We start from the raw sequence: 26,466 nt of genomic DNA, 5'->3' as shown, positions 1-26,466 counted from the left end.
CCTCCTCTCATTCCCCCCCCCCCTCCCTCCTCTCATTCCCCCCCCCCTCCCTCCTCTCATTCCCCCCCCCCTCCCTCCTCTCATTCCCCCCCCCCACCCTCCTCTCATTCCCCCCCCCACCCTCCACACCAACCCCCCCCCCCACCCACCACACAACCCCCCCCCCCACCCACCTCTCATCCCCCCCCCCACCCCACACATCCCCCCCCACCCACCACCAACCCCCCCCACCCACCACCAACCCCCCCCCACCCTCCACTCATTCCCCCCCCCCCTCCCTCCTCTCATCCCCCCCCCCTCCCACCTCTCATCCCCCCCCCCTCTCCTCAACCCCCCCCCCCTCCCTCCACTCATTCCCCCCCCCCCTCCACCTCCATTCCCCCCCCCCCCTCCCACCTCTCATTCCCCCCCCCCCCCCTCCCACCTCTCAATCCCCCCCCCCCACCCACTCAATCCCCCCCCCCACCCTCCTCAACCCCCCCCCCCCTCCCTCCTCTCATTCCCCCCCCCCCCTCCCTCCTCTCATTCCCCCCCCCCCCTCCCTCCTCTCATTCCCCCCCCCCTCCCTCCTCTCATTCCCCCCCCCCCCTCCCTCCTCTCATTCCCCCCCCCCCTCCCTCCTCTCATTCCCCCCCCCCCTCCCTCCTCTCATTCCCCCCCCCCCTCCCTCCTCTCATTCCCCCCCCCCCTCCCTCCTCTCATTCCCCCCCCCCCTCCCTCCTCTCATTCCCCCCCCCCTCCCTCCTCTCATTCCCCCCCCCCTCCCTCCTCTCATTCCCCCCCCCCTCCCTCCTCTCATTCCCCCCCCCCCCTCCCTCCTCTCATTCCCCCCCCCTCCCTCCTCTCATTCCCCCCCCCCTCCCTCCTCTCATTCCCCCCCCCCCTCCCTCCTCTCATTCCCCCCCCCCCTCCCTCCTCTCATTCCCCCCCCCCCTCCCTCCTCTCATTCCCCCCCCCCTCCCTCCTCTCATTCCCCCCCCCCTCCCTCCTCTCATTCCCCCCCCCCCTCCCTCCTCTCATTCCCCCCCCCCCTCCCTCCTCTCATTCCCCCCCCCCTCCCTCCTCTCATTCCCCCCCCCCTCCCTCCTCTCATTCCCCCCCCCCCTCCCTCCTCTCATTCCCCCCCCCCTCCCTCCTCTCATTCCCCCCCCCCTCCCTCCTCTCATTCCCCCCCCCCTCCCTCCTCTCATTCCCCCCCCCCTCCCTCCTCTCATTCCCCCCCCCCTCCCTCCTCTCATTCCCCCCCCCCTCCCTCCTCTCATTCCCCCCCCCCTCCCTCCTCTCATTCCCCCCCCCCTCCCTCCTCTCATTCCCCCCCCCCTCCCTCCTCTCATTCCCCCCCCCTCCCTCCTCATCCCCCCCCCTCCTCCTCATTCCCCCCCCCTCCCTCCTCTCATTCCCCCCCCCCTCCCTCCTCTCATTCCCCCCCCCCTCCCTCCTCCTCATTCCCCCCCCCTTCTCTCCCCTCATTCCCCCCCCTTCTCTCCCTCATTCCCCCCCCTTCTCTCCCCTCATTCCCCCCCCTTCTCTCCCCTCATTCCCCCCCCCTTCTCTCCCCTCATTCCCCCCCCCCTTCTCTCCCCTCATTCCCCCCCCTTCTCTCCCCTCATTCCCCCCCCTTCTCTCCCCTCATTCCCCCCTCTCCCGCTGCCCTCAGTGTAGCGCAAGTCCTCCATCACATGACACCCAATCATCATGGCTTGATTTCCGCGTTCCCCCACCCTGCCACTCTGAGCCTCTCCGCCGGCTTGTTCTTGTCTCTCTCTCCGCAGCCGGGAGGGGGGTTTAAGTTGGGTTTCCTGCGTGCGTTGCGGGAGAGGGAAGCGAAGCCAAGGCGGGGGAAGACGCGCCTGCTGCTCCAGCCCGACCACCAGCAATAAGATGCTCACCCGGGTGAAATCTGCTGTCGCCAATTTCATGGGAGGCATCATGGCTGGAAACGCCAGTGCTGAACATGTCAACGGGACCGAGTTACCGATGAAATTCCCCTATAGCAGGCCGGAGTTCCTGGGACTCTCTCACGATGAGATCGAGTGCTCTGCGGATCATATCGCCAGACCCATCTTAACATTGAAAGAGAGCAAAAGGTTGCCGTGGGCTACTGGCTATGCGGAGTAAGTACAAGGAGGTGGCGATTCCCCTTAATGAATAATAATCATCACTTTTATAATACACTTCTGACCGTGAGCGGACCTTTTCAGCAAATGTGTCCGGTAAAAATATACATATATATCCATCCCTGTAGGGCATATGTTCCATGTTTCTAGTCCAGAGTTCGTTCTGGTCGGATCTGATGGTTTATGTATCCCACGCACTTGTAATACAGGCGATGTGCAATGAACGCAGTTGAATTTATTGGCAGGATTCACTGCAGACTTTGAATGTTTAAAGACTCCTAAAATAAGATCATTTGCAGTTGATAACTAGTGGTGAGGGGGTGGGAAGGGAGTTATTTGCATAAAATTAATTCATATCATTTGTGAAATTGTTACACATTTCTGCCCCCAGCCCAGCCTTAGAATTGGGAGCGAGGTGAATGTTTGTTCTGATGTTGATGCAGTTTGAAATGTACAGTAGGGGGGTTGCAAAATAAAATGATGCAAGTGGCCTGAACCCAGCTCTTTAACCATCCCCATCCCCATCCCATCATCGGTGTAATGACGCGCGATATGACCGACGAACCACACGCCAGGCAGGGTGTCAAATTGCAAACTGCATCCTGGTGAGAATACTGTGTGCTTAAAGGTGACGTGTGGTAAGGAGGAAACTAGATTTAAAGCTTTTATGTCTGCTAATGTGGGTCAACGTCTGTTGCAAGTTGCTGTACTGCAACGTTGCCCCTTTAAGGGATCGATGTGGGAGGAATGTATGTTCAGGTATGCAGTGGCTTTCACTCAGGATTTGTACACGTTTAGGATAAAAGATTCCCCCCCTCCCCCAAGTGCAGGTTGACAACATGTATTGAATGGAGTTTACAGACTGCATCATCTCAATCCTTGCAGTGGTGCTGCTCACCCATGATTCAGAGCAACCCTACAAACACTAGGATGCTTTTAAGGCTGTGCATTTAATTGATAGGGGTCAACTGGTGCAGTGCAGTGCAGTGGTACACCAATGTGCAGCATCATTGTGCAGTAGAACACAGATACTACCCAGGATTCCTGATCTTGGCCATGATGTTCAGGAAGCTGCTTTTCCGTGTTGCTCAAGAATGATCCCAACCGTGTTTAACTTAACTGTGCAGGGCACGGTGAGCTGGCTGAATGGTCATGTTGCTGGACGAATGATCCAAAGGCCTGGACCAATACAACTGCGATTGCTGGATGAAGAGAGATTGGGTCGATTAGGCTTATATTCGCTGGAGTTTAGAAGAATGAGAGGGGTTCTCATTGAAACTTATAAAAATTCTAACAGGACTAGACAGACTAGATGCAGGAAGGATGTTCCCGATGGTCGGGGAGTCCAGAACCAGGGGTCACAGTCTAAGGATAAGGGGTAAGCCATTTAGGACAGAGATGAGGAGGAATTTCTTCACCCAGAGAGTGGTGAACCTGTGGAATTCTCTACCACAGACGGCAGTGGAGGCCAATTCATTAAATATATTCAAGAAGGAGTTAGATATATTTCTTAAGGCTAAAGGGATCAAGGGATATGGGGAGAAGGCAGGGACCGGGTACTGAATTTGGATGATCAGCCATGATCTCATTGAATGGCGGAGCAGGCTCGAGGGGCCGAATGGCCTACTCCTCCTATCTTCTATGTTTCTGTAAATACTCAGCGGGTCAGGCAGTGTCTGCGGAGAGAGGGGAAAAAACTGTTAATGTTTCGGGTCGATGATCTTTCGTCAGAACTGGAAGGTGTTGGAGATGTAACAGGTTTTAAGCAGGTGCGGGGGCAGGGAAAGGGGGGGAGGGGAGGAAAGAACAAAAGGGAGGGCCTGTGATCGGGTGGAAGGCAGGAGAGATTAAATGACAAAAGGGATGATGGTGCGAGGCAAAAGGGGGTGGTAATGGGACAAGTAAAGAAACAAAAGATAATAACATAAGACGTAGGAGCAGGAGGAGGTCATTCGGCCCCTCGAGCCTGTTCCACCATTCAATGAGATCATGGCTGATCTGATCTTGGCCTCAACTCCACTTCCCTGCCCGCTCCCCATAACCCTCGACTCCCTTATCGTTCAAAAATCTGTCTATCTCCACCTTAAATATATTCAATGACCCAGCCTCCACAGCTCTCTGGGGAGGAGAATTCCAAAGATTCACGACCCTCTGAGAAGAAATTCCTCCTAATTTCCGATTTAAATGGGTGCCCCCTTATTCTGAGACATTGCCCCCTAGTTCTAGATTCCCCCACGAGGGGAAACATCCTCTCTGCATCCACCCTGTCCAGCCCCCTCAGAATCTTGTATGTTTCAATAAGATCCCCTCTCATTCTTCTAAACTCCAATGAGTATAGGCCCAACCTGCTCAACCTTTCTTCATCAGACAACCCCTTCATCTCCGGAATCAACCTCGTCAACCTTCTCTGAACGGCCTCCAATGCAAGTATATCCTTCCTTAAATAAGGAGACCTAAACTGTACGCAGTGCTCCAGGTGTGGTCTCACCAACGCCCTGTACAGTTGTAACAGGACTTCCCTACTTTTATACTCCATTCCAGACAGGTCTAGAGAAGCTGTAAATGGCAACAGCGGAATCATTACCAGCATCTGCTGTTCAAAAAAAAAATGGGTTATGCAGTGGTTATGATCTGAAATTGTTGAACTCAATGCATGGCTGAGGTACTAAATGAGTACTTTGCATCTGTCTTCGCTAGAGAAGAGGATGCTGCCAGTGTAGCAGTAAAGGAGGAGGCAGTAACGATATTGGATGGGATAAAAATAGATAAAGAGGATGTACTTAAAAGGCTGGCAGTCCTCATCGTATAAAACTGCGATGCATCCTAGGCAATGTTCCCTGTAAAATTTTTTGCCGCGCGACCCATTCAAAATCCCGTGCATGTGTGTTTTTTGGGTTGAAAAGCTGGCTGCGCGGTATCCCTGGAGCGCCGCGCAGCTTAAAGAGAACATTGATCCTAGGTTACTGAGGGAAGTAAGGGTGGAAATTGCAGAGGCTCTGGCCACAATCTTCCAATCCTCCTTGGATATAGGGGTGGTGCCAGAGGACTGTAGGATGCAAATGTTACACCCCTGTTTAAAAAAGGGCGCGGATAAATCTGGCAACAACAGGCCAGTCAGCCTATTGTCGGCGGTGTGGAAACTTTGAGACAATATATCCGGGACAAAATGAATTAACATTTAGAAAAGTATAGGCTAATAAATGAAAGTCAGCACAGATTTGTTAAAGGCAAATTGTGTTTGACCAACTTGATTTGAGTTCTTTGAAGTAACAGAGAGGGTTGATGAGGGTAGTGCGGTTGATGCTGTGTATATGGACTTTCAAAAGGCATTTGACAAAGTACCACATAATAAACTTGTTAGCAAAATGAAAGCCCGTGGGATTAAAGGGACAGTGGCAGCATGGATACATTTACTAGAATGGTACCAGGGACGAGGAACCTTAGTTATGTGGAGAAGCTGGGATTGTTCTCCTTAGAGCAGAGAACGTTAAGAGGAGATCTGATAAAGGTGTTCCAGATTATGTAGGGTTTTGATAGAGTAAATAAGGAGAAACTGCTTCCAGTGGCAGAAGGGTCAGTAACCAGAGGACCAAGATTTAAGGTGATTGGCAAAAGAACCAGAGGTGACAGGCGGAAACATTTTTTTACACAGCGAGTTGTTGTGATCTGGAATGCACTGTCTGAAGGGTGGTGGAAGTAGATTCAACAGTTGCATTCAAAACTGAATTGGATAAATACTTGAAGGGGAACAAATTACAGGGTTATGGGGAGAGAGCAGGGGGGGGATGGGATTAATTGGATAGCTCGACCAAAGAGCTGGCACAGGAACGATGGGCCGAATGTTCACCTTCTGTGCTGCATCATTCTATGATTCTATAATGTTGAGTCCGGAAGGTTGTAACGTGCCTAATCGAAAGATGAGGTGCTGTTCCTCAAGCTTCCATTGACCTTCAGTAGAACAGTGTAGGAGTCCGAGGTGGGAGTGGGACAGAGTATTAAGAACATAAAACAGTTAGGAGCAGGAGTAGGTCGTACGGGCCCTCAAGCCTGCTCCACCATTCAATAAGATCATGGCTGATCTTCAACCTCAACTCCACTTTCCTGTCCTATCTCCATATCCCTTAATTCCCCACGAGTCCAAAAATCTATTGATATTAGCCTTGAATATACTCAACGATTCAGCTTTGGGGTAGAGAATTCCAAAGATTCACAACCCTCCGAGTGAAGAAATTCCTCCTCATCTCAGTCTAAAATGGCCGACCCCTTATCCTGAAATTATGCCCCCTAGTTCTAGACTCTCCAGCCAGGGGAAACAACCTCTCAACATTACCCTGTCAATCCCCCTCAGAATCTTATATGTTTCAGTGAGATGACCTCTCATTCTTCTAAACTCTAGAGTGTATCGGCCCAATCCACTCAATCTCTCCTGATAGGACAACCCTCTCATCCAAGGAATCAATCTAGTGAACCTTCGTTGCACTGCCTCTAAGGCAAGTATGTCCTTCCTCAGCTAAGGAGATAAAAACTGTGCACAGTGCTCCCAAGTGTGGTCTCACCAAGGCCCTGTACAATTGAACTCTTGTACTTCAACCCCCTTGCAATAAAGGCCAACATGCCATTTGCCTTCCTAATTGCTTGTTGTACCTGCATGCTAACTCTGTGTTTCTTGTGCTAGGACACCTAAATCTCTCTGAACACCAACATTTAATGGTTCCTTACCATTTAAAAAATATTCTGTTTTTCTATTCTTCCTACCAAAGTGAATAACCTCACATTTCCCCACAATATACTCCACCTGCCACCTTATTGCCCACTCACAACCCCTTTTCAGGCTCTTTGTGTCCTCCTCACAGCTTACTTTCCCACCTAGCTTTGTAACGTCAGCAAACTTGGATACATTGCACTCGGTCCTTTCAACTAACTCATTAATATAGATTGTAAATAGCTGAGACCCAAGCACTGATCCTTGTGGCACCTCACTAGCTGCAACCTGCAAATGACCCGTTTATCCCTACTCTCTGTTTTCTGTCCATTAACCAATCCTCTATCCATGCTATTATATTACCCCCAACCCCATGAGCCCTTATCTTGCAGAACAACCTTTTATGTGGCACCTTATCGAATGCCTTTTGGAAATCCAAATATACTACATCCACTGGTTCCCCTTTATCTACCCTGCTAGTTACATTCTCAAAAATCCTTAACATGGCTAGCAACTGAAAGCTCAGAGTCAAGCTTGCGGACTGAACGGCGGTGTTCTGCAAAGTGATCACCCAGTCAGCATTTGATCTCCCCAATGTAGAGGAAACCACATTGTGAGCAGTGAATACTAAATTACAAGAAGTAAGGCCTGGACTAATAGTCTAGTGTTCAGATTCCACCATGGCAATTTGAGAATTTGAATTCAGTTGGGGAGGTGGGGGTGGGGGGGGGGGGAGCTGTTATCAATAAAAGTGGAAATGAAACTGTCTGAATGTTGTATAAACCTAACTGCCTCACTAATTTCCTTTTAAGGAAGGGAACCTGTTTTCTTTACCTGGTCTGGCCTATATGTGACTCCAGTCCCACACCATATGTGGATGACTCGTAACTCTTCTCTGAAGTGGCTTAGGAAACTACTCAGTTGTATCAAACCACTCCTCCTTCTTAGGCAGTCCCTCGGAACCGAGGATGACCTGCTTCCACACTAAAAATGAGTTCGCAGGTGACTGATGAGTCCAATGCTGGACCTACAGTCTCTGTCACAGGTGGGGCAGACGGTGGTTGAAGGGGCGAGTGGGTGGGGTGCTTGGGTTGACGTGCGCTCCTTGCGCTTGGCTTCTGCTTGCTCCCGGCGAAGAGACTCGAGGTATTCAGCCTTCACCGCCCAACATCGCCTTCAGTGTGCCAGTGCAGCCTTCGGTCGCCTGAGGAAGAGAGTGTTTGAAGACCAGGACCTCAAACCCGGCACTAAGCTCATGGTCTACAGAGCAGTAGTAATACCCGCCCTCCTGTATGCCTCAGAGACATGGACCATGTACAGCAGGCACCTCAAAGCGCTGGCGAGGTACCACCGACGCTGCCTCCGCAAGGTCCTGCAAATCCATAGGCAGGATAGGCGCACCAACATCAGTGTTCTCGCTCAGGCCAACATCCCCAGCATCGAAGCTTTGACCACGCCCGATGAGCTCCGATGGACGGGTCACATCGTCCGCATGCTCGATACGAGACTCCCAAAACAAGCGCTCTACTCGGAGCTCCGGCACGGCAAGAGAGCCCCAGGTGGGCAGAAGAAACGCTTCAAGGACACCCTCAAAGCCTCCTTGAAAAAGTGCAACATCCTCACCGACACCTGGGAATCCTTGGCCCAAGACCACACAAAGTGAAGGAGAAACATCAAACCACTACATAAAGAAGGCGGCCCACCACCACCACCTTCTCGGGGCAACAAGGGATGGGCAATAAATGCCAGTCTTCCCAGTAATGCCTACTGAGATTTTTAACCTAGAATCATAGAATGGCTACAGCACAGAAGGCAGCCATTCGTCCCCTCAAGCTCGTGCCGGCTCTCACTTCAGCTAGTCCCACTCACCCACCCTTTCCCCGTAGCCCTGCAATTTTTTTTCCCTCGGGTACTTATCCAACTCCCTTTTGAAAGCCAGATCCTAACCACTCGCTGTGTAAAAAAGTTTTTCCTCATGTCGCCTTTGGTTCTTCTGCCAATCACCTTAAATCTGTCTCCTCTGGTTCTCGACCCTTTCGCCAATGAGAACAGTTTCTCCCTATCTACTCTGTCTGGACCCCTCGTGATTTTGAACGCCTCTGTCAAATCTCCTCCCAACCTTCTCTGCTTTAAGGACAACAACCCCAGCTTCTCCAGTCTATCCACGTAACTGAAGTCCCTCATCCCTGGAACCATTCTTGTAAATCTTTTCTGCACCCTCTCTAAGGCCTTCACATCCTTCCTGTACACCCAAGTCCAAGTCATTACGTTATATCAAGAAAAACAGTGGTCCTAGTACCGATCCCTGGGGAACACCACTGTGTACCTTCCTCCAGTCCGATTAAACAACCTTTCACCACTACTCTATGTTTCCTGTCACTTAGCCAATTTCTTATCCATGCTGCCACTGTCCCTTTTATTCCATGGGCTTCAACTTTGCTGGCAAGCCTGTATGGGGCACTTTATCTAGTGCCTTTTGGAAATCCATATACACCAAATCAACCACATTGCCCTCATCAACCCTCTCTGTTACCTCATCAAAAAACTCAAAAGTTAAATACGATTTGCCTTTAACAAATCCGTGCTGGCTTTCCTTAATTAATCAACACTTGTCCAAGTGACTGTTAATTTTGTCCCTGATTATTGTTTCTAAAAGCTTGCCCACCAGTGAGGTTAAACTGACTGGCCTGTAGTTGGGGAGTTTTTCCTTGCACCCTTTTTTGAACAAGGGTGTAACATTTGCAATTCTCCAGTCCTCTGGCACCACCCCTGTATCTAAGGAGGATTGGAAGATTATGGCCAGTACCTCCGCGATTTCAACCTTTACCTTTTTCATTATGACTCTACCCAAACCAATAGATCTCACTTCCCAAAAAAAAGGAAGAATCAAATATGGTACAAAAAAAGTGTAGGTGTCTTGAGATGTTACTATTGCTTACCCTTGACAAATCAGACAGAGAATATTGCTGATCCACATCTGCCACCTGATTCATGTGGTAGACGTAATGGATGACGTAATTCAGGATTAAATTCAGGAACGTCAGCTCATCAGCAGCACTGGAATCTTTTTAAGTCTGCAGTTCCTTTTACTAAAATGCCAGAGTAATCACTTGTGTGTGTCTCGTTCAATAAGGAGCAAGGATCATAGGTGCAACATTGAGGGCCATTGTTAATAAAACCTGGCTTGTCATTGATCTTTTGATAACTGAATGAAATGTTTGTTGGGGACCTTGCATTCCTTTGGTGGTGTATTGCTGATCGAAGTGATGCACAGATTTCTTTCTCTCATCCTGCTACCAATGTCTTGAGTGTTTTTTCAATAACAACAATGACTTGCATTTATACAGCGCCTTTAACATAGTAAAAACATCCCAAGGCGCTTCACGGGAGCATAATCAGACACAAAATTTACACCAAAGGAGGCATTAGGACAGGTGACCAAATGCTTGATCCAAGAGGTTGGCCAAGTAGGAGAGAGGCAAAAATGTTTGGAGAATTTAATATATATTTCTACAGCACCTTTCACAGCAAACGGACGTCCCCAAGCGCTTTATAGCCAATGAAGTACTTCTGAAGTGTAGTCACTGTTGTAATGTAGGAAACGTGGCTGCCAATTTGCACACGGCAAGCTCCCACAAACAACAATATAGAAAAACATAGAAGATAGGAGCAGGAGTAGGCCATTCGGCCCCTCGAGCCCTCAATGCGATCATGGCTGATCATCCAAATTCAGTACCCTGTCCCTGCTTTCTCCCCATACCCCTTGATCCCTTTAGCCTTAAGAAATATATCCAACTCCTTCTTGAATATATTTAATGTATTGGCCTCTACTGCCTTCTGTGGTAGAGAATTCCACAGGTTCACCACTCTCTGGGTGAAGAAATTCCTCCTCATTTCTGTCCTAAATGGCCTACCCCTTATCCTTAGACTGTGACCCCTGGTTCTGGACTCCTCGACCATTGGGAACATCCTTCCTGCATCTAGTCTGTCCAGTCCTGTCAGAATTTTATAGGTTTCGATGAGATCCCCTCTCATTCTTCTAAACTCCAGCGAGTACAAGCCCAATCGACCCAATCTCTCCTCATACGTCATTCCTGCCATCCCAGGTATCAGTCTGGTGAATCTTCACTGAACTCCTTCCTCAGATAAGGACATGTGGTCATGACCAGATAATGTGTTTTAATTATGTGGTTTGAGGAATAAATATTGGCCCCAGGACACCGGGGATAACTTCCCCTACTCTTCTTCGAAATAGTGCCATGGGATCTTTTACGTCCACCCAAGAGAGCGGACGGGGGTCTGGGTTTAACGTCTCCTCCAAAAGACGGCACCTCCGACAGTGCAGCACTCCCTCAGCACTGCACTGGGAGTGTTGGCCGAGATATTTTTGTGCTCAAGTCTCTGGAGACTTTGGGATGGAAATTCCAGTGTTTAGGGGACCTAGGTGGTTCAAGGCACAGCCGGCAATGGTGGGGCGAAGGAACTCGAAGGCGCACAACAGGCCAGAGTTGGAGGAAAGCAGAGTTCTCTGAGAGAATGCGTTGCCAGGATGAGAACTTCTGGCAGCCTTGTTTGTATCTCACATTCCACACCACCTCACCACAGCAGGAACAGGGGATTGTAAGGGAACTGAAGCAAAGCCTTTTATCATTTCTTCAGACAGTAATCCTTTCAGAGTTGCATACAAGCTCTACTTAATTTTTTTTTTAAAACAACCAAGGAGATTATATCTATTTCTGTCCCGCGAGGGAGTATTTCAAAATTATTGAATGTCAAAGTGACTTAAGATGTCGTCAGAAAATGTTCATGGTTTTATCTGGAAGAATTCAGTTTGATCACTTTTTATTTTTTAAGCAAGCCTCCAGATAACAATGGCCACTGATTAATGGAGTATTGATGTCCCTTTTCAAAAAAGATTTCACTCGGAATGCCTTGAGTAATTGTAACGAGGCTAAGGCAAGACTGGATTCTACTTAGGCTGAATTAACTGTTGTTAGTCTTGAAGCCATCATTCCCCCCTTTTCCAATGTTAAGTTTCATCAAATCAAAAGGATTCAGTGATGCGCTGCTCCCACTGAGGCAGATTCGGAATGACCAAGCAATAAAGTACCGGTTTTCTTAATTTTTTGCTCTGTTCATTGCAGGTTTTGATGAACAGTTACCATTTCCTTTAGTTTTTGTAGAACGGCTGTGATCCCTGATCCTGATTTGACTTTTCCTGTATGCCAACAAAGTCAGTGGGATGTATTTAAAGGGAAGCTAGATGAGCACATGAAGGTGAAAGGAATAGAAGGGTATGCAGATAGGGTGAGATAAAGATGGGTGGGAGGAGGCTCGTGTGGAGCATAAACACCGGCACAGACCAGTTGGGCCGAATGGCCTGTTTCTGACTTGGTGTAACTCGATGAAACACCGTACAATACTTGCCTACATTTAACTAGTTGCCAGGAATGTACATACTAGGAGCAGGACATACCGGACACGTGTAAAAGAGCTGTGTTTTAATTTATGTGCAGTACCTTAGCTTGTTTAATCATCTTTCTGTGTATGTCTAATGGAAAAACCTTTTCTGCGGTTTGAGTGTGTCTTCTCCAGGTCTCCTGCGCTGTGGAGCTGACTTCCATACCCATAACGTTAGTAATACGCCTCTGTAGGCTGGCAGTCATTTATAGAGTTGAATAGTCAAACAGCACAGGAGGCCGTTCGGCCCAATGCGTCCGTGCCGGCTCTTTGAAAGAGCTATTCAATCAGTCCCACTCTCCTGCTCTTTTCCCATAGCCTTGCAAATTTTTCCTTTCAAAGTATATATCCAATTACCTTTTGAAAGTTCCTATCTGCTTTCACCACCCTTTCAGGCGGTGCATGCCAGATCATAATAACTCACTGCATTAAAAAAAAAAATTCTCCTCCACTTCCTCCTGGTTCTTTGGCCAATTATTTTCAATCTGTGTCCTCTGGTTACTGACCCTCCAGCAACTGGGAACAGTTTCTCCTTATTTACTCGATCGAAACCCTTCATAATTTTGATCACCGTTATTAAATCTCCCCTTAACCTTCTCTGCTCTAAGGAGAACAACCTCAGTTTCTCCAGTCTCTCCACATAATTGCAGTCTTTCATCCCTGGTGTAATTCTAGTAAATCTCCTCTGCACCCACTCCACTGCCTTGACATCCTTCCTAAAGTGTGGTGCCCAGAATTGGACACAATACTCCAGCTGAGGCCTAACCAGTGATTTATGGAGATTTAGCATAATTTCCTTGCTTCTGTACTCTATTTATAAAGCTAAGGATTCTGTATGTTTTTTTTTTAACAGCCTTATCATGTCCTGCCACCTTCAGAGATTTGTGAATAACAGATGTATGTTTTACAAGAGAAAAATGAACCAATTAATCTATCATGCTGGGCAAAAATTTGGCAAAATGTAGTGTCTGTGGACAATTCACATAGGGGGAATAATTCGGTATCGCCCATTCTGGGGGCGCTAATATCGGCTGAGCGCAAAGTTTAGCGCTCGGCGCTAATTATCGCCTCAGACTGCAAAATTCGCCTCTATCGCCCTCGAGGTGATTTGAGCGCTAAATCAGGCGCTACACACCTCTCAAGGCGCATACGTCAGGGAGCGAGGCGCAACCTCAGAACGCTACCGAAGCTCAGGCGATGTCCGTAACCATGGAAGCCAGACAGACTGGCACCATCCAGTTCTTAAAGGGGAGGGGCCACTTGCTGGCCAGCCACTCCCTGCTCATTGCAGCCTTGAATCTCGGCCTGGAGAGACCTCAAAAGCAATTGTGTTGGAAGCAATAATGGATAGGCCCAGGGAAAGAGCTCGGCGCTTAGGAACCTCACATGTGGTGCTGAGGGCCAAAACTCCTTAGGACAGCGTTAAAACCAAAAATTTTGCAGACAAGAAAAGGCAGGAAGCGCCCGCCTTTAAATAGCGCTCCCCCAGCCCCTTCCCGACTTGAAAACGTTCCCCTCTACCTGGCATTCCTAGCGGCAGGCACCAAGGCAGGGGGCGCGACTCAATATCCGTCCAGGGCACTACCGGGCCGTTGCACGCTCAACTGACGTCACGATCTGTGGGCAATTTCGCGAGCGGCGCTAACATCGCCTCTTAGGGGTAAACGGGAGGCGCAAACCAACTGAATTTTTCCCCCATAGTGTCATAACGGCACGGAAGGAGGCCATTCGGCCTATCGAGTCTGTGCCGGCTCTCTGCAGAGCAATCCTGTCAGTCCCATTCCCCCACATATTTTGCATAAATAGAGACTGCTGACGGGAATGTTTCTGGCTGTATAAGGACGTGCTTACAAGGTGGAACAAGTCATAAGTGATACTAATATTTTATATGCTGGTGAAAGGGAAAAGTAAACAAAAACACATTCGCTCCTTCCCTGGATTTGCATCAGTACTATCAAAGGAAGGTGCACTCATTTCCTGTTATCGTTATTGAGGCAGATCCAGGGAAGAAGCTGTGTATATATTTTTTGCTTTGGTCGGCAGTATAGAACAGTCCAGGAGGCTGCTACTCCTCCTTCCCTTATGCAAGGGCAAGGCTCCTTTTTAAGGCATTTTCTCTCCTTCCCTGTGTATTATGCCGAATCTCCGGCTGAAAAGACCTGGATAAACACCTGGTTACGAACAACTTTGAAGGTTAGAAGAGGAATTTCTTCACTGACACTAACTTAAACTACACGCAGGGTCGCCAACTCTGGTTGGACCTATTGTTGGAGGTTTCATCACATGACCTCCCACTTCGCACCGTCCCGCCCCCACTCTCCCGCCATTGGTCCATCCTCCGAGTGCACTGCCTTCCCACGGCCAATTGGAAAAAATGTTTTAATTCATTCCCGGCCAGCATTTATTGCCCATCCCTAATAGCCCTTGAGAAGGTGGTGGTGAACCGCTGCAGTCCGTGTGGTAAAGGTACTCCCACAGTGCTGTTAGGGAGGGAGTTCCAGGATTTTGACCCAGCGACGATGAAGGATTGACGGTATACTTCCAAGTCAGGATGGAGTGTGACTTGGAGGTGGTGGTGTTCCCATGCGCCTGCTGCCCTTGTCCTTCTAGGTGGAAGAGGTCGCGGGTTTGGGAGGTGCTGTCGAAGAAGCCTTGGCGAGTTGCTGCAGTGCATCTTGTAGATGGTACACACTGCAGCCATGGTGCACCGGTGGTGGAGAAAGTGAATGTTTAAGGTGGTGGATGGGGTGCCAATCAAGCAGGCTGCTTTGTCCTGGATGGTGTCGAGCTTCTTGAGTGTTGTTGGAGCTGCACTCATCCAGGCAAGTGGAGAGTATTCCATCACACTCCTGACTTGTGCCTTGTAGATGGTGGAAAGTGCTTTGGGGAGTCAGGAGGTGAGACATTCGCCACAGAATACCCAGCCTCTGACCTGCTCTTGTTGCCACTGTATTTATGTGGCTGATCCAGTTCAGTTTCTGGCCAATGGATGTTGATGTTGGGGGATTCGACGATGGTAATGCCGTTGAATGTCAAGGAGTGGTGGTTAGACGGTCTGTTGTTGGAGACAGTCATTGCCTGGCACTTGTGTGGCACGAATGTTACTTGCCACTTATGAGCCCAAGCCTGAATGTCGTCCAGGTCTTGCTGCATGCCGACATAGACTGCCTCATTATCTGAGGCGTTATCTGGAACTGAACACTGTGCAATCATCAGCGAACATCCCCACTTCTGACCTTATGATGGAGGGAATGTCATTGATGAAGCAGCTGAAGATGGTTGTGTGGTAAACCACTGTTATAGTTATCACTGTATATTGTTCTCACTGTTCTCACTGTCACATCACTACACGAGGTCGCCTCTTGTCGCACTGTTATACCTGGGCTGACCACCTCCGACTCCGCCCATTACCTGCCCAGGTATAAAGGTAGCTGACTGGCTAGTATTCCTCCCTGTTGGATCGGATCACCCACGAGGGTGGGCTCTGTTATTTAGCCAATAAAAACCTTCAGTTACGTTCTTAACTCGTCGCCTTTTATTGGACTAATTGATAGGCATATCAGGTTGGGCTTAGGACACTGCTCTAAAGAACTGCTGCATCGATGTCCTGGGGCTGAGATGATTGGCCTCCAACAACCACAACCACCTTCATTTGTGCTAGGTATGACTCCAGCCAGTGACGAGTCTTTCCCCTGATTCCCATTGACTTCAATTTTACTAGGTCTCCGTGATGCCACACTCGGTCAAATGCTGCCTTGATGTCGCCTCGCCTCTGGAATTCAGCTCTTTTGTCCATGTTTGGACCAAGGCTGTAATGAGGTTGGGAGCCGAGTGGTCCTGGCCGAACCCAAACTGAGCATCGGTGAGCAGGTTATTGATGAGTAAGTGCCACTTGATAGCACTGTTGACACCTTCCATCACTTTGCTGATGATTGAGAGTAGACTGATGGGGCGGTAATTGGACGGATTGGATTTGTCCTTTTTTTTTGTGGACAGGACATACCTGGGCAGTTTTCCCCATTGTCGGGTAGATGCCAGTGTTGTAGCTGTACTGGAACAGCTTGGCCAGAGGCCCGGCTAGTTCTGGAGCCGAAATGGAACAGACTCTTCAGGCAGGATTTTCATTGGGCCGTGGAGGCGGGATTGGAGGCGTGTGGGGGGTTAAAATCCCGAAATCGGGAGACACGAACCCTTCCCGCCCCCAACCCGCCTCCATGCCAGTTTCAAAGGAGGCGGGTACTCGACCTGTGCTGGGAGCCACCTCCCCGAGGCGGGAAGGGGATTAGTGCCAATTAACTGCCTGATAACAGGTAGTTAACAGGCAGTTTTTAGCCTAATCCCTATTTTCATTCTTGAGGTGTGGGATTCTCGACAGCTCCAAACCACGCTAAGTTAGCGAGGCGGGCCATCTGGCTGAAAGGCTTGGGGTTCGAGATGTCCGGTGTTCAAGTGAGTGATGGGTGCATGAGTGCAGAGGTAAGTGTGTTTGGTGTGTTTACGGTGTTTAAAGAAGTTTTACATACCTTTACAGCCTTCCTTCCTTCAGGTCTCAGGAGTCCCTCATCTCACCGGCACAGAAAGCAGAATGGCCGCCAGCTGTCAAAAATTGCAGCATTCAGCTTTCTGTTCCGTAGAGATCTCTAAATCATCCTGAGAGGAAGGAATTAACTTAGAGTACAGATTGTCAGTGTTTGACAGCTTCAAACAGCTGTCAGACGCTGATATTTCATCTGTCAAAAGGTCTTGACAGATGAAATGTCAATCTGTGACGTCACCTCTTCCCGGGTGGCCCTTAATTCAACAAGGTCAACCAAGTCAAAATCGCGTGGGTTGGCTAGAGCTCGATGGAGGCGGGACTACGACCTCGAATGTTGTAGACGCGCCTCCTCAATGAAAATCCAGCCCTTCATTACCCAATTGGATTAATCGTGACAGTCAGTCAAACAACCTTTTCCCCCGTCTCCAATATTTTTACAGCTAATAAATGGAAATGTTCAAAGAAACTGGAAAAAGAACCATAATGTTTTTAATGCCCCTGTGATTTTTCTTCCCCGGTTGCACCAGGGGATTAATCTTCAATTCCTGGAGACCCCAGGGCAATCCTGGAGGGTTGGCACCCCCAACGACAAGGTGTGGACACTTGGGCCAAGACCATATAGGTGTCTCGACCATATAGGTCTCTGCATTAGGAGAGTAATGGAAATTAAAAGCAGTTTTTGCCACATTTGAGTACCAAAGAACAGTGGATGATGTAGAATGAGATTCAAAATCCAAAACAGTGTATTGAGTAACATTACTTACACATGCATCATAGAATTTTATTAAATTATGGCCAAATAACGCGGATCATCATGAATTCTTGTACAGAATGCAGCTGCCCAGGGTTAAATAATGTAGGTGTAAAACTACAATGTCTCTCAATGTCTCTTAATCTCTCCTGCTTTCTATCCTATCTCTGACCTTCCCTGTTGTTCCTTCATCCCCTCCCCCTTTTCCCAGCCCCCAACTTGCTTTAAAATCTATCCCTTTTCCTGCTTTTTTTTCCAGTTCTGACGAAGGGTTTCGACCTGAAACGTTGACTCCATTTCTCTCTCCACGGATGCTGCCCTGGCCTGCTGAGTTTTTCCAGCATTTTCTGTTGTTATTTAGGTGTAAAGCTAAATTGGATATTGTGGACAGTCTGTCTGGTCATGATCACATTGCTGTTTGTGGGAGCTTGCTGTGCGCAAATTGGCTGCCGCATTTCCCACATTACAACAGCGACTACACTTCAAAAAGTACTTTGTCGGCAGTAAAGCGCTTTGGGACATCCTGAGGTCGTGAGAGGCGCGATAGAAATGCAAGCCTTTCTTTATTTTTTGTTCAGTGGCCGAATTCTCTGTTCTTGGAATCTGTAGTTGCTCACCTCCCTCGAGGTTAAATAAATTCAGAAAATTTTCATGAGCGTGCAAATTGCTCATTGGTTTTTAAGTTAGCGAGTGTTGCAGAATTGATGTTGGGCTCCTTATTTTGACTTTGCTCAGCAGTCTTGTGATTACTTTTTTTTTTATGTGAGGTGAGTTCAACTTCGCCCACACATTTAAACGTGAAATGAGAAGAGGTTGCTTGCTGTCCACACGAGCCTTCCCAATATTCAACCTGCCATTATTGGGTATCCTGCATAAAGATGATGAGGGAAGAAAGCAGGAGACAGAATAGAAAGGAAGACAAGTGGAGAAGAAAATGCGACGAGAAGGGCCAGCAGACCCACAGGAAGAGCAGTAACCCAGAGAAAGGATAGAATGCACTGCATGCGGCGCTCTCCCGTCCCAGTTTTGTCGCAGATGGCTTTTTGACTGTGAAAGGGTTGGTTTCCAAAGGGTTACTCTAAAATAAAAAGGGAGGACACTGTTTGCCTAAACTAGAGTGAAATGATTTTAGTGAGAGTCGGCAGTGGTGTGTGCTGTGCTGAAGATAATGTCGCAAATATATATATTTTTTGAAGGTGCTTGTTGTCCTTGGGTCAGGCGCTGATTAAAGACGAGCCCAGCCAAAAATAACAACAGGAGCTTCTAATTCGCATTCTGCTCATAATCCGTACACTGTTGATCAGACTGCAACCGTGTTATTTTGTAATTTAATTTTCACAGCTGCAGAACTAGAAAGCGTCCTCTCGAAAGTACGTTGCTGGAAATCACGGAGATTGCAAATGCTTCTTTTCGAAGTTGATTGTAATCCGATTTCAACCGCGGATAAAAGAACATAAGGAAGCCATCAAATATCTACAGCCCCTCATAGACTGTGCCCTGCCCAGCTAACTCCCACAAATCCCCAAAGGCAATCGAGCAAAAAAACAGATTATTTATTGAACTTTGGCCTGCTGCTCGATACAGATAACTCCCTCCTCCCACTGCTTCCAGTAGAGTGTTTATTGCCATCTGCCCATCTCCAGTCACATTTCCAACCGAATATTCAACCAGCTTCGTTTTGAGAGTGTTGGTCTATGCAGCCTGACCTGCTTCTGCTGAAAGTCGCTTCCTCATATCCGAACTGCGAGGGGAATTGTTTTTTAAATTTTCAAATCTTTAGTTTCAGTTGAGGCTTTGTTAATTTAAATGTGTTCTTTCATTTGGTGTTCACAGCCAAAAGTCAAATAACTTGCTTACCATTTGTATCGTCTACACCTCTCGGCGTTTGGAAGATCTGGATCATATCTGCCCTCTTTTTTTTGTTTCTCCAATGAAAACGAATTCTGCTCTGCAAATGTCTCACATTTTAGAACTTTCTTTCCCGAATCCATCCTTATTGTTCTACCCTGAACTCTCTCCAGTGCATCAGTGTCCTTTTGACGCTGAATACCAGTGTGCACAAAGGTAGAAAGAAAGACTTGCATTTATATCGCACCTTTCGTGGCTACAGGATGTCCCAATTAAGTACTTTATTGAAGTGGAGTCACTGTTGTAATGTAGGAAACGCGGCAGCCAATTTGCGCACAGCAAGCTCCCACAAACAGCAATGTGATAATGACCAGAGAATCTGTTTTTAGTGATGTTGATTGGGGGTTAAATATTGGCCCAGGACACCGGGGAGAACTCCCCTGCTCTTCCAAATAGTGCCACGGGATCGTTTACATTCACCTGACAAGAACAACTTGTTTTGATAAGCCCTCAAGCTACAAAATGCCAAAGTACTTTGCCTCCGCACCTTCTTTACTTATTTTCATATAACATGATTTTGTTAAGTGTCAAAGTTCATTCAGTAGAACATAGAAACAACCAATGTATAAAGGGCCCAGAAAATGTAATATTTTTCCACTGTTAATAGTGTCAAAGGTACTATGCAACCCTCGGGAATGTCCGTATCGCATTAACATAAGCTTCGACGTGTTACAAGAGGGGGCGGGGGAAAGTGTGCAACAAAAAGGGGGCAAGACACAAGTCCAGCACTGATCTACAAAAAACAACTTAATTTCCGTTGGACTGGGGGGAAAAAAACTTCCAAACTTTTGCAATCTTCTCCAAAAGCATCTGACACTTCTTCCTCTGTCTCAGCCGATGCTGGTGAGTGTTTGCAAGTACCAATTCTAGTCTGTATAATGTTATTAGCATCTGTTCTCAGTACATGTTGTATAATATATGCATTGCAATATTGTATGCAAATCTTTTAAAAGATATGTTGAGTATTTTTTGGCCCATAGTCATTTGCTTTCGTTAATTAATTAATTCTTGCAAAAAATCTAACGATGGCAATCTCCTCAGTTCATATTCAATAACAAATTAATCAAATCATAGAACTCGGAGCACAGTAGGAGGCCATTGGAGACATGACATGTGGTAAGTGTAGCAGGCTTGGGTTGATCAGGTGACTTTGGACCTATGGTTCCCAAAGCTCCCCACCATTGGGGTATTTCTCTCATCATTTCTTGGTTTGTTGTAGACCAATTAATAGAGATTGATTGCTATAATCAGTCAACAACTCCATTATCATTGCATCATGCGACTACCAGGATGGTAGCAGGCGAACTAGATAGACCTTTGGTCTTTTCATCCAGCAGTTCCTAAGTGCCTCCTTTTTATTTTTTAGCATTCTCTTGTTCAACCCTCCCCCTCCCCCCTCCCATTTTCAGGATGCATTTCCCAGAACAGTCACTGCTCCGTCCAAGTGGATATTTGAAGTATATATTTTGGGCGCAAGAAAGTGAGCATTCTCCTCCACCAGGGACAAACTAAGAGCAAAGGGTTTATACATGTGAATAGTGAACAATCGGGATTAAGACTGGACCAGTTTGGGATGAAGGAAAATGTAGGAAATTCAGTGACCCAGCGTAGAACGGTAATTTTCTGACCTTGTGCTTTCAGCGGGAAGCCTCATCTGCCAGTTATGTGTATCGGAAATTCAGGAATGTGTCGTGTGCAATTTTCCAACCATTTTTTGGGCAGGCAGCAATATTTGAAACAAAGTCAAAACATTACCCACCAAGAGTACAGGGACAAAAGCAAAATATTGCGGATATTGGAAATCTGAAATAAAGAGAGAAAATGCTGGAAACACTCAGCAGGTCAGGCAGCATCTGTGGAGAGAGAGAAACCGAGTTAAAGTTTCAACCCAATGGCCTTTCATCAGTGTACAGGGTCTGTTAGGCCATCTGGGTGAGAAAGATTTCACATTCACATCACAAGGGCCACCCTTTTAGAACTGAGATGAGGAGGAATTTCTTCTGAGGGTTGTAAATCTCTGGAATTCTCTGTCCCAGAGAGCCATGGAGGCTGGGCCATTAAATACATTTAAGGTGGAGATGGACAGATTTTTGCAAGATAAGGGAGTGAAGGGTTATGGGGAGCGGGCAGGGAAGTGGTTTTGAGCTCAAGATCAGCCATGATCTTATTGAATGGCGGAGCAGGCTCGAGGGGCCAAGTGGCCTATTCCTGCTCCTATTTCTTATGTTTTAAGGCTTGTTGGCTGATAAAAAGACCTTTTTTAAAAAATAAATCCCCATCTTTATGATCATTCTGAACTCTCAGCTACAATATGCTGGATCAAAATATTAGGGTACAGTTTCACCTTTAGCACTCTTGTGTAATTTAAGCACAAGCCCAAAATCCGGATGGGGCTCTGTCGGGAACCTCAGTCTTTAGCAAGTGGGTGTATTCGAATGCGGTGTAATGTAGCTCTACCTCTGACCCGAGCTCCCAGGAGGGAATGCAGACTAAACTTAACCCAGTATACACTCCTGCTATACAAAGTCCTGCCCTGGAACATTAATAACAAAAATTACCCATTGAGTCTTGTTTCAATGAAAAAAGAAGACATCAAGCATTAGCTGGATGGGGGTACGAAAACTTGGATTTATCTAAGTGGTTGTTGTTTTAAGATGTACAGAACACTTGGTGTTATATAATAGCAATTTGTATAATGCATTGCTATAAGACAACTTGTCCTCCATGAGCAACACCCCAGAACATCTGCTAATATATATTATATTATTACAGATCTTGCATAGGTTGCCCATGTTTGTCCATACACTTTCCTTCCTGTTACCATGAGTTTTGGTCATATTTATATTGCTAGGTCAAGATTTCCCGCTCAATTTTGCTATGTTAACTGTGGCTTTACGGAATGAGTTTAAGAACATAAGAATTAGGAGCAGGAGTCGGCCGTTCGGCCCCTCGAGCCTGCTCCGCCATTCAATAAGATCATGGCTGATCATCGACCTCAACTCCACTTTCCTGCCTGATTTCCATATCCCTTGATTCCCCTAAAGTCCAAAAATCTATCGACCTCAACCTTGAATATACTCAAAGACTCAGCATCCACAGCCCTCTGGGGCAGAGAATTCCAAAGATTCACAAACCTCTGAGTGAAGAAATTCCTCCACATCTCAGTTTAAAATGGCCGGCCCCTTATCCTGAGACTATGTCCCCTAGTTCTAGACACTCCAGCCAGGGGAAACAACCTCTCCGCATCTACCCTGTCAATCCCCCTCAGAATCTTGTATGTTTCAATGAGATCACCTCTCATTCTTCTAAACTCCAGAGAGTATAGGCCCATTCTACTCAATCTCTCATCATAGGACAGCCCTCTCATCCCAGGAATCAATCTAGTGAACCTTTGTTGCACCGCCTCCAAGGCAAGTATATCCTTCCTTAGATAAGGAGACCAAAACTGTGCCCAGTACTCCAGGTGTGGTCTCACCAAGGCCCTGTACAATTGGAGCAAGGCTTCCTTACTCTTAGTTTCTGAAGTCTCTGTCACCATCTTATAAAAAAAAAACTTACATTCATCAACTAAATATGAACAGCACTACAGGTGATTTCCTAGGTGAATGCGTAGAAATTCTTGCATATTTTTATTTGTTCTTGAGATAATGGGAAACACCAGCAAGGGAGCATTTATTGCCCATTCTTGGTTTCCCTGAGGGCATTAATATTAGCCATATGGTGGAATCGGATGCAGAGGTAGCACGTTCCCTTCCCTGAAGGACACTTGTGGGCCTCTCGGGTTTTTACAACAATCCGGCAGCTTTCATGGTCATTCCTGCCCTCGCGTTGCTAGCCCACAAATTACTAGATTGAGTTGTCTTACAACTTACCATGGTGGGATTTCAACTCATAACCTCTGGGCTGAAAGTGCCATAAAGCACTCGGCAACCTACTCCCTGTACCACTTTCTCCATCACACGTGATAACACTTCCATTGTTAACTCATTTCCACTGATGAGCAACGTCATGGGAGAACTGCTAGTGGCTTTGCAAATTGACAATATGTGTTGTGATGGCAGCATTTATTGGCAGAATTTTTTCTTTGTTTGTTACAGCATGTGATGTCTGGTGTATTCTTTGCCTCCTTCAATATATTGATCGTCCTTCTACATTACATATCATGGGAAGTCATTGGCCACAGCCTGGCAAGTGCAGCTCCAGACATGTCACTTGTACAACTTGCGCTGTTCTATCGCATGTGGAGCTTGCTTATGTTGTGGGTCCCACTTTAATTAGCACAGCAATAAAGCAGACTGTAGCTTTGAGAATCGATCATGGAGCACAGAAGGAGGCCATTCGGCTCGTCGTATCTGTGCCGGCTCTTTGACCGAGCTATCCAACTCGTCCCACTCCCGCCCTGCTCTTTCCCCATAGCCCTGCAAATCTTTCCTTTTTTCAAGTATACGCCAAATCCCTTTTGAAAGTTACTGTTGAGTCAGCTTCCACCAGCCTTTCAGGCAGCGATGAATGGTGATATATGTGATATGTGTCCACTTGTAGATATGCCATGATACCGTGTTTGCAATGGTTTTTTGATGTTTTACCTCTGAGCTCAGACATCTATGATGCTCTCACCAAGTTTACCCAGATGCAGTAATTCTGCGATTTTGAAGCTTGATCTGACCACATTTTTATTCTGCATGTGTCAAAATCTGTAGTTGATAGTCCAATTATTGCTTGCATCCCTCCCCGAATAAAGTCTCTCAATTGGTAGTTTAGGCAGAAAGTTGGAACCTTGGTAAAGCATTTACTGACACCTGGATAATAACTCCTATTGGGCATTTAATTTTTTTGGCAGGAGGATGAGTAAGACAGTTTAATAATAAACTTGAAACACACAAACTATGTTTTTTCTGGGGGATTGTAGCTTGAGGTTCTAAGTTCCAGTGGGAGATGATTAACAGTTTTACATTCCTGAACTCCTCCTCCTTCACTTGCTCCCTTCCTCCATTTGATGCTTAGTATTTAACTCTAAATTGGATCATTGCTTTCCTTTGATGCATGTAAGATTGTATAAGACATGAGGGGATAACCTTTGTACCAGTCCAATCCCTCCCCCTCCATTCTCCCCTCACTTTTCCTTAAGGCATTAGCTTCTTGCTGGAGTACAGCTCCACAAACTTCAGGTGTCCTCCAATTCCTTTATCCAAATAGCTATTCTTCATGGGAGTGTTAGCAGTCTATTTTTTATCTGGGATGGGGGCGTCACAGGTCACCCTCCTCTTATTTTTTTTATCCACACATTATTTGCTTGGGTGCCACTGGATAATGATTAGGAGCAAGAACCATGGCCGATTTTCCTCAGCAATCCCAGGGCTCTGAGGTCAATTGTCGGTCTACTGGCTGATGACAGCAATTTTAATGCACACGAAATGTCCCCACACACCACCGACGATGCTGCAGGACAAGCGGGGGGGGATCGCACATTTTCTTTGAACACAGTAGATTCTCGTGGGTCAGCTTTTTCCTCAGTGGTAGCAGAGACTTGTGAACATAATCTAAGCTGACATTCCCGTGCAGTACTGAGGGAGTGCTGCACTGTCTTAAGGCGCAGTCTTTCAGCTGAAGACACTAAACCCAGGCCCCGTTTCCCCTATCGGGGACATAGAAGGTCCTGTGGCTCTTTTCGAAGAAAAGCAGGATGTTCTGCTGGTGTCATGGCCAACATTTATCCCTCGACTAACGCCACCAAAACGGATTAACTGATCATTTATCTGATAAGCCATTTGTCGGAGCTTGCTGTGCGCAAATAGGCTGCCACGTTTGCCTACATTACAACAGTGACTACTCTTCAAAAGTACTTCATAACTGTGAACCACTTTATGACAGCCTGAGAATAAGAAGCGTTCTATGTAACTGCAAGTTGTTTCTTTCTGTAGTCGTCTAATTCCTTTAGTTATTCAAACATTTCTACCTGGGATAACCTAACTGATCGACATATTGAAGAACAGTTGCACTCTACTTGATATTAGCTCCATATTCTTTGCTTGCACACTGTATTCCCTGCCCCTGCACCTGCTTAAACTCTGTTATATCTCTAACTAACTTTTCTTCCAGTTCTGACGAAGGGTCATCGACCTGAAACGTTAACTCTTGTTTCTCTCTCCACAGGTGCTGCCTGACCTGCTGAGCATTTTATGTTTTTATTTTGAATATCTCCTTATGTGGCTCAGTGTCAGATTTTGTTTGGTGACGCTCCTGTGAAGCGCCTTGGGACGTTTTAACTATGTTAAAGGTGCTATATAAATGCAAGGTGCTGTTGTCCAAATTCTGATCAACCTGCTGTACATTTTCTGTTTTTTATAACTTGTCTCCTGTTGCTGTGTGTGAGTCTCTTTTTCTACTGGAGAGATCTGGCTGGGTTTGAGAGCAATGTTCTTTCACACCTGGTACCTTTGGTTCAAATCTAAGCCAGGCGGATGAGTTGAAAGTCTCTTCTCTCTGCTGGTCATAAAGATGCTACACAAAATGAGATCAGTAGCTCTCCGCCCACTTCCTAGTGTGCAGCAATCCACAAAATGGGCTCAATTGGGACTAAATTAGCTACCTCGCTCTGCTAGACCATAAAAGACTGGGGTAGGAAATGAGGCTGAAGATGAGGCTTGCTGTTGAGGCAGCTTTACTCCGCATCTTACTTGACGTAATTGATGAGCCACCCTGACCCTAAGCACCAAATACACGAAAACAAGTTTTCTGCAGGAAAGGGTCATTCTTTTTTAATCGTTCTTGTTCTGCAATTGAAAGTTGCATTTAAAACCACGAAAGTGACTCGGGGGCACGCCGTTGTGATGTCATGTAAAAGACTACAGGGGTGTTCCTTTTACATGTAGCAAATGTCCCGTGGTGCTGCTCGTGGTAGGCCAGTGGATGCACTGTTATATAAGGACCGAGTGATGTACCTTGTGAAACACAATGGGCTAGAAATTGCAGTCGGGGAGGTACCTCCGGA

The 26,466-nt window shown here is 47.1% G+C and overlaps 1 protein-coding gene across 1 annotated transcript in view; it reads left to right on the top strand.

Annotated features, from left to right (window-relative positions):
* The first annotated feature begins 1,674 nt into the window (after positions 1-1,674).
* ppm1h (protein phosphatase, Mg2+/Mn2+ dependent, 1H) overlaps positions 1,675-26,466 on the top strand; it is a 189,271-nt gene continuing 164,479 nt past the window's right edge. The window contains exon 1 of the mRNA XM_086009426.1: positions 1,675-2,114. Within this exon, the coding sequence (XP_085865552.1) occupies positions 1,882-2,114 (233 nt within the window). The 5' untranslated portion in view covers positions 1,675-1,881. The remainder of the gene's footprint in view (positions 2,115-26,466) is intronic.

The sequence above is a fragment of the Somniosus microcephalus genome, chromosome 16 (assembly GCF_052327205.1).
Source record: "Somniosus microcephalus isolate GS21.2 chromosome 16, FLI_Smic_1.0, whole genome shotgun sequence".
Classification (NCBI taxonomy): Eukaryota; Metazoa; Chordata; class Chondrichthyes; order Squaliformes; family Somniosidae; genus Somniosus; species Somniosus microcephalus.
The sequence above is the reverse complement of the archived record's forward strand: the minus strand, read 5'-3'. Positions and strand labels throughout refer to the sequence as shown.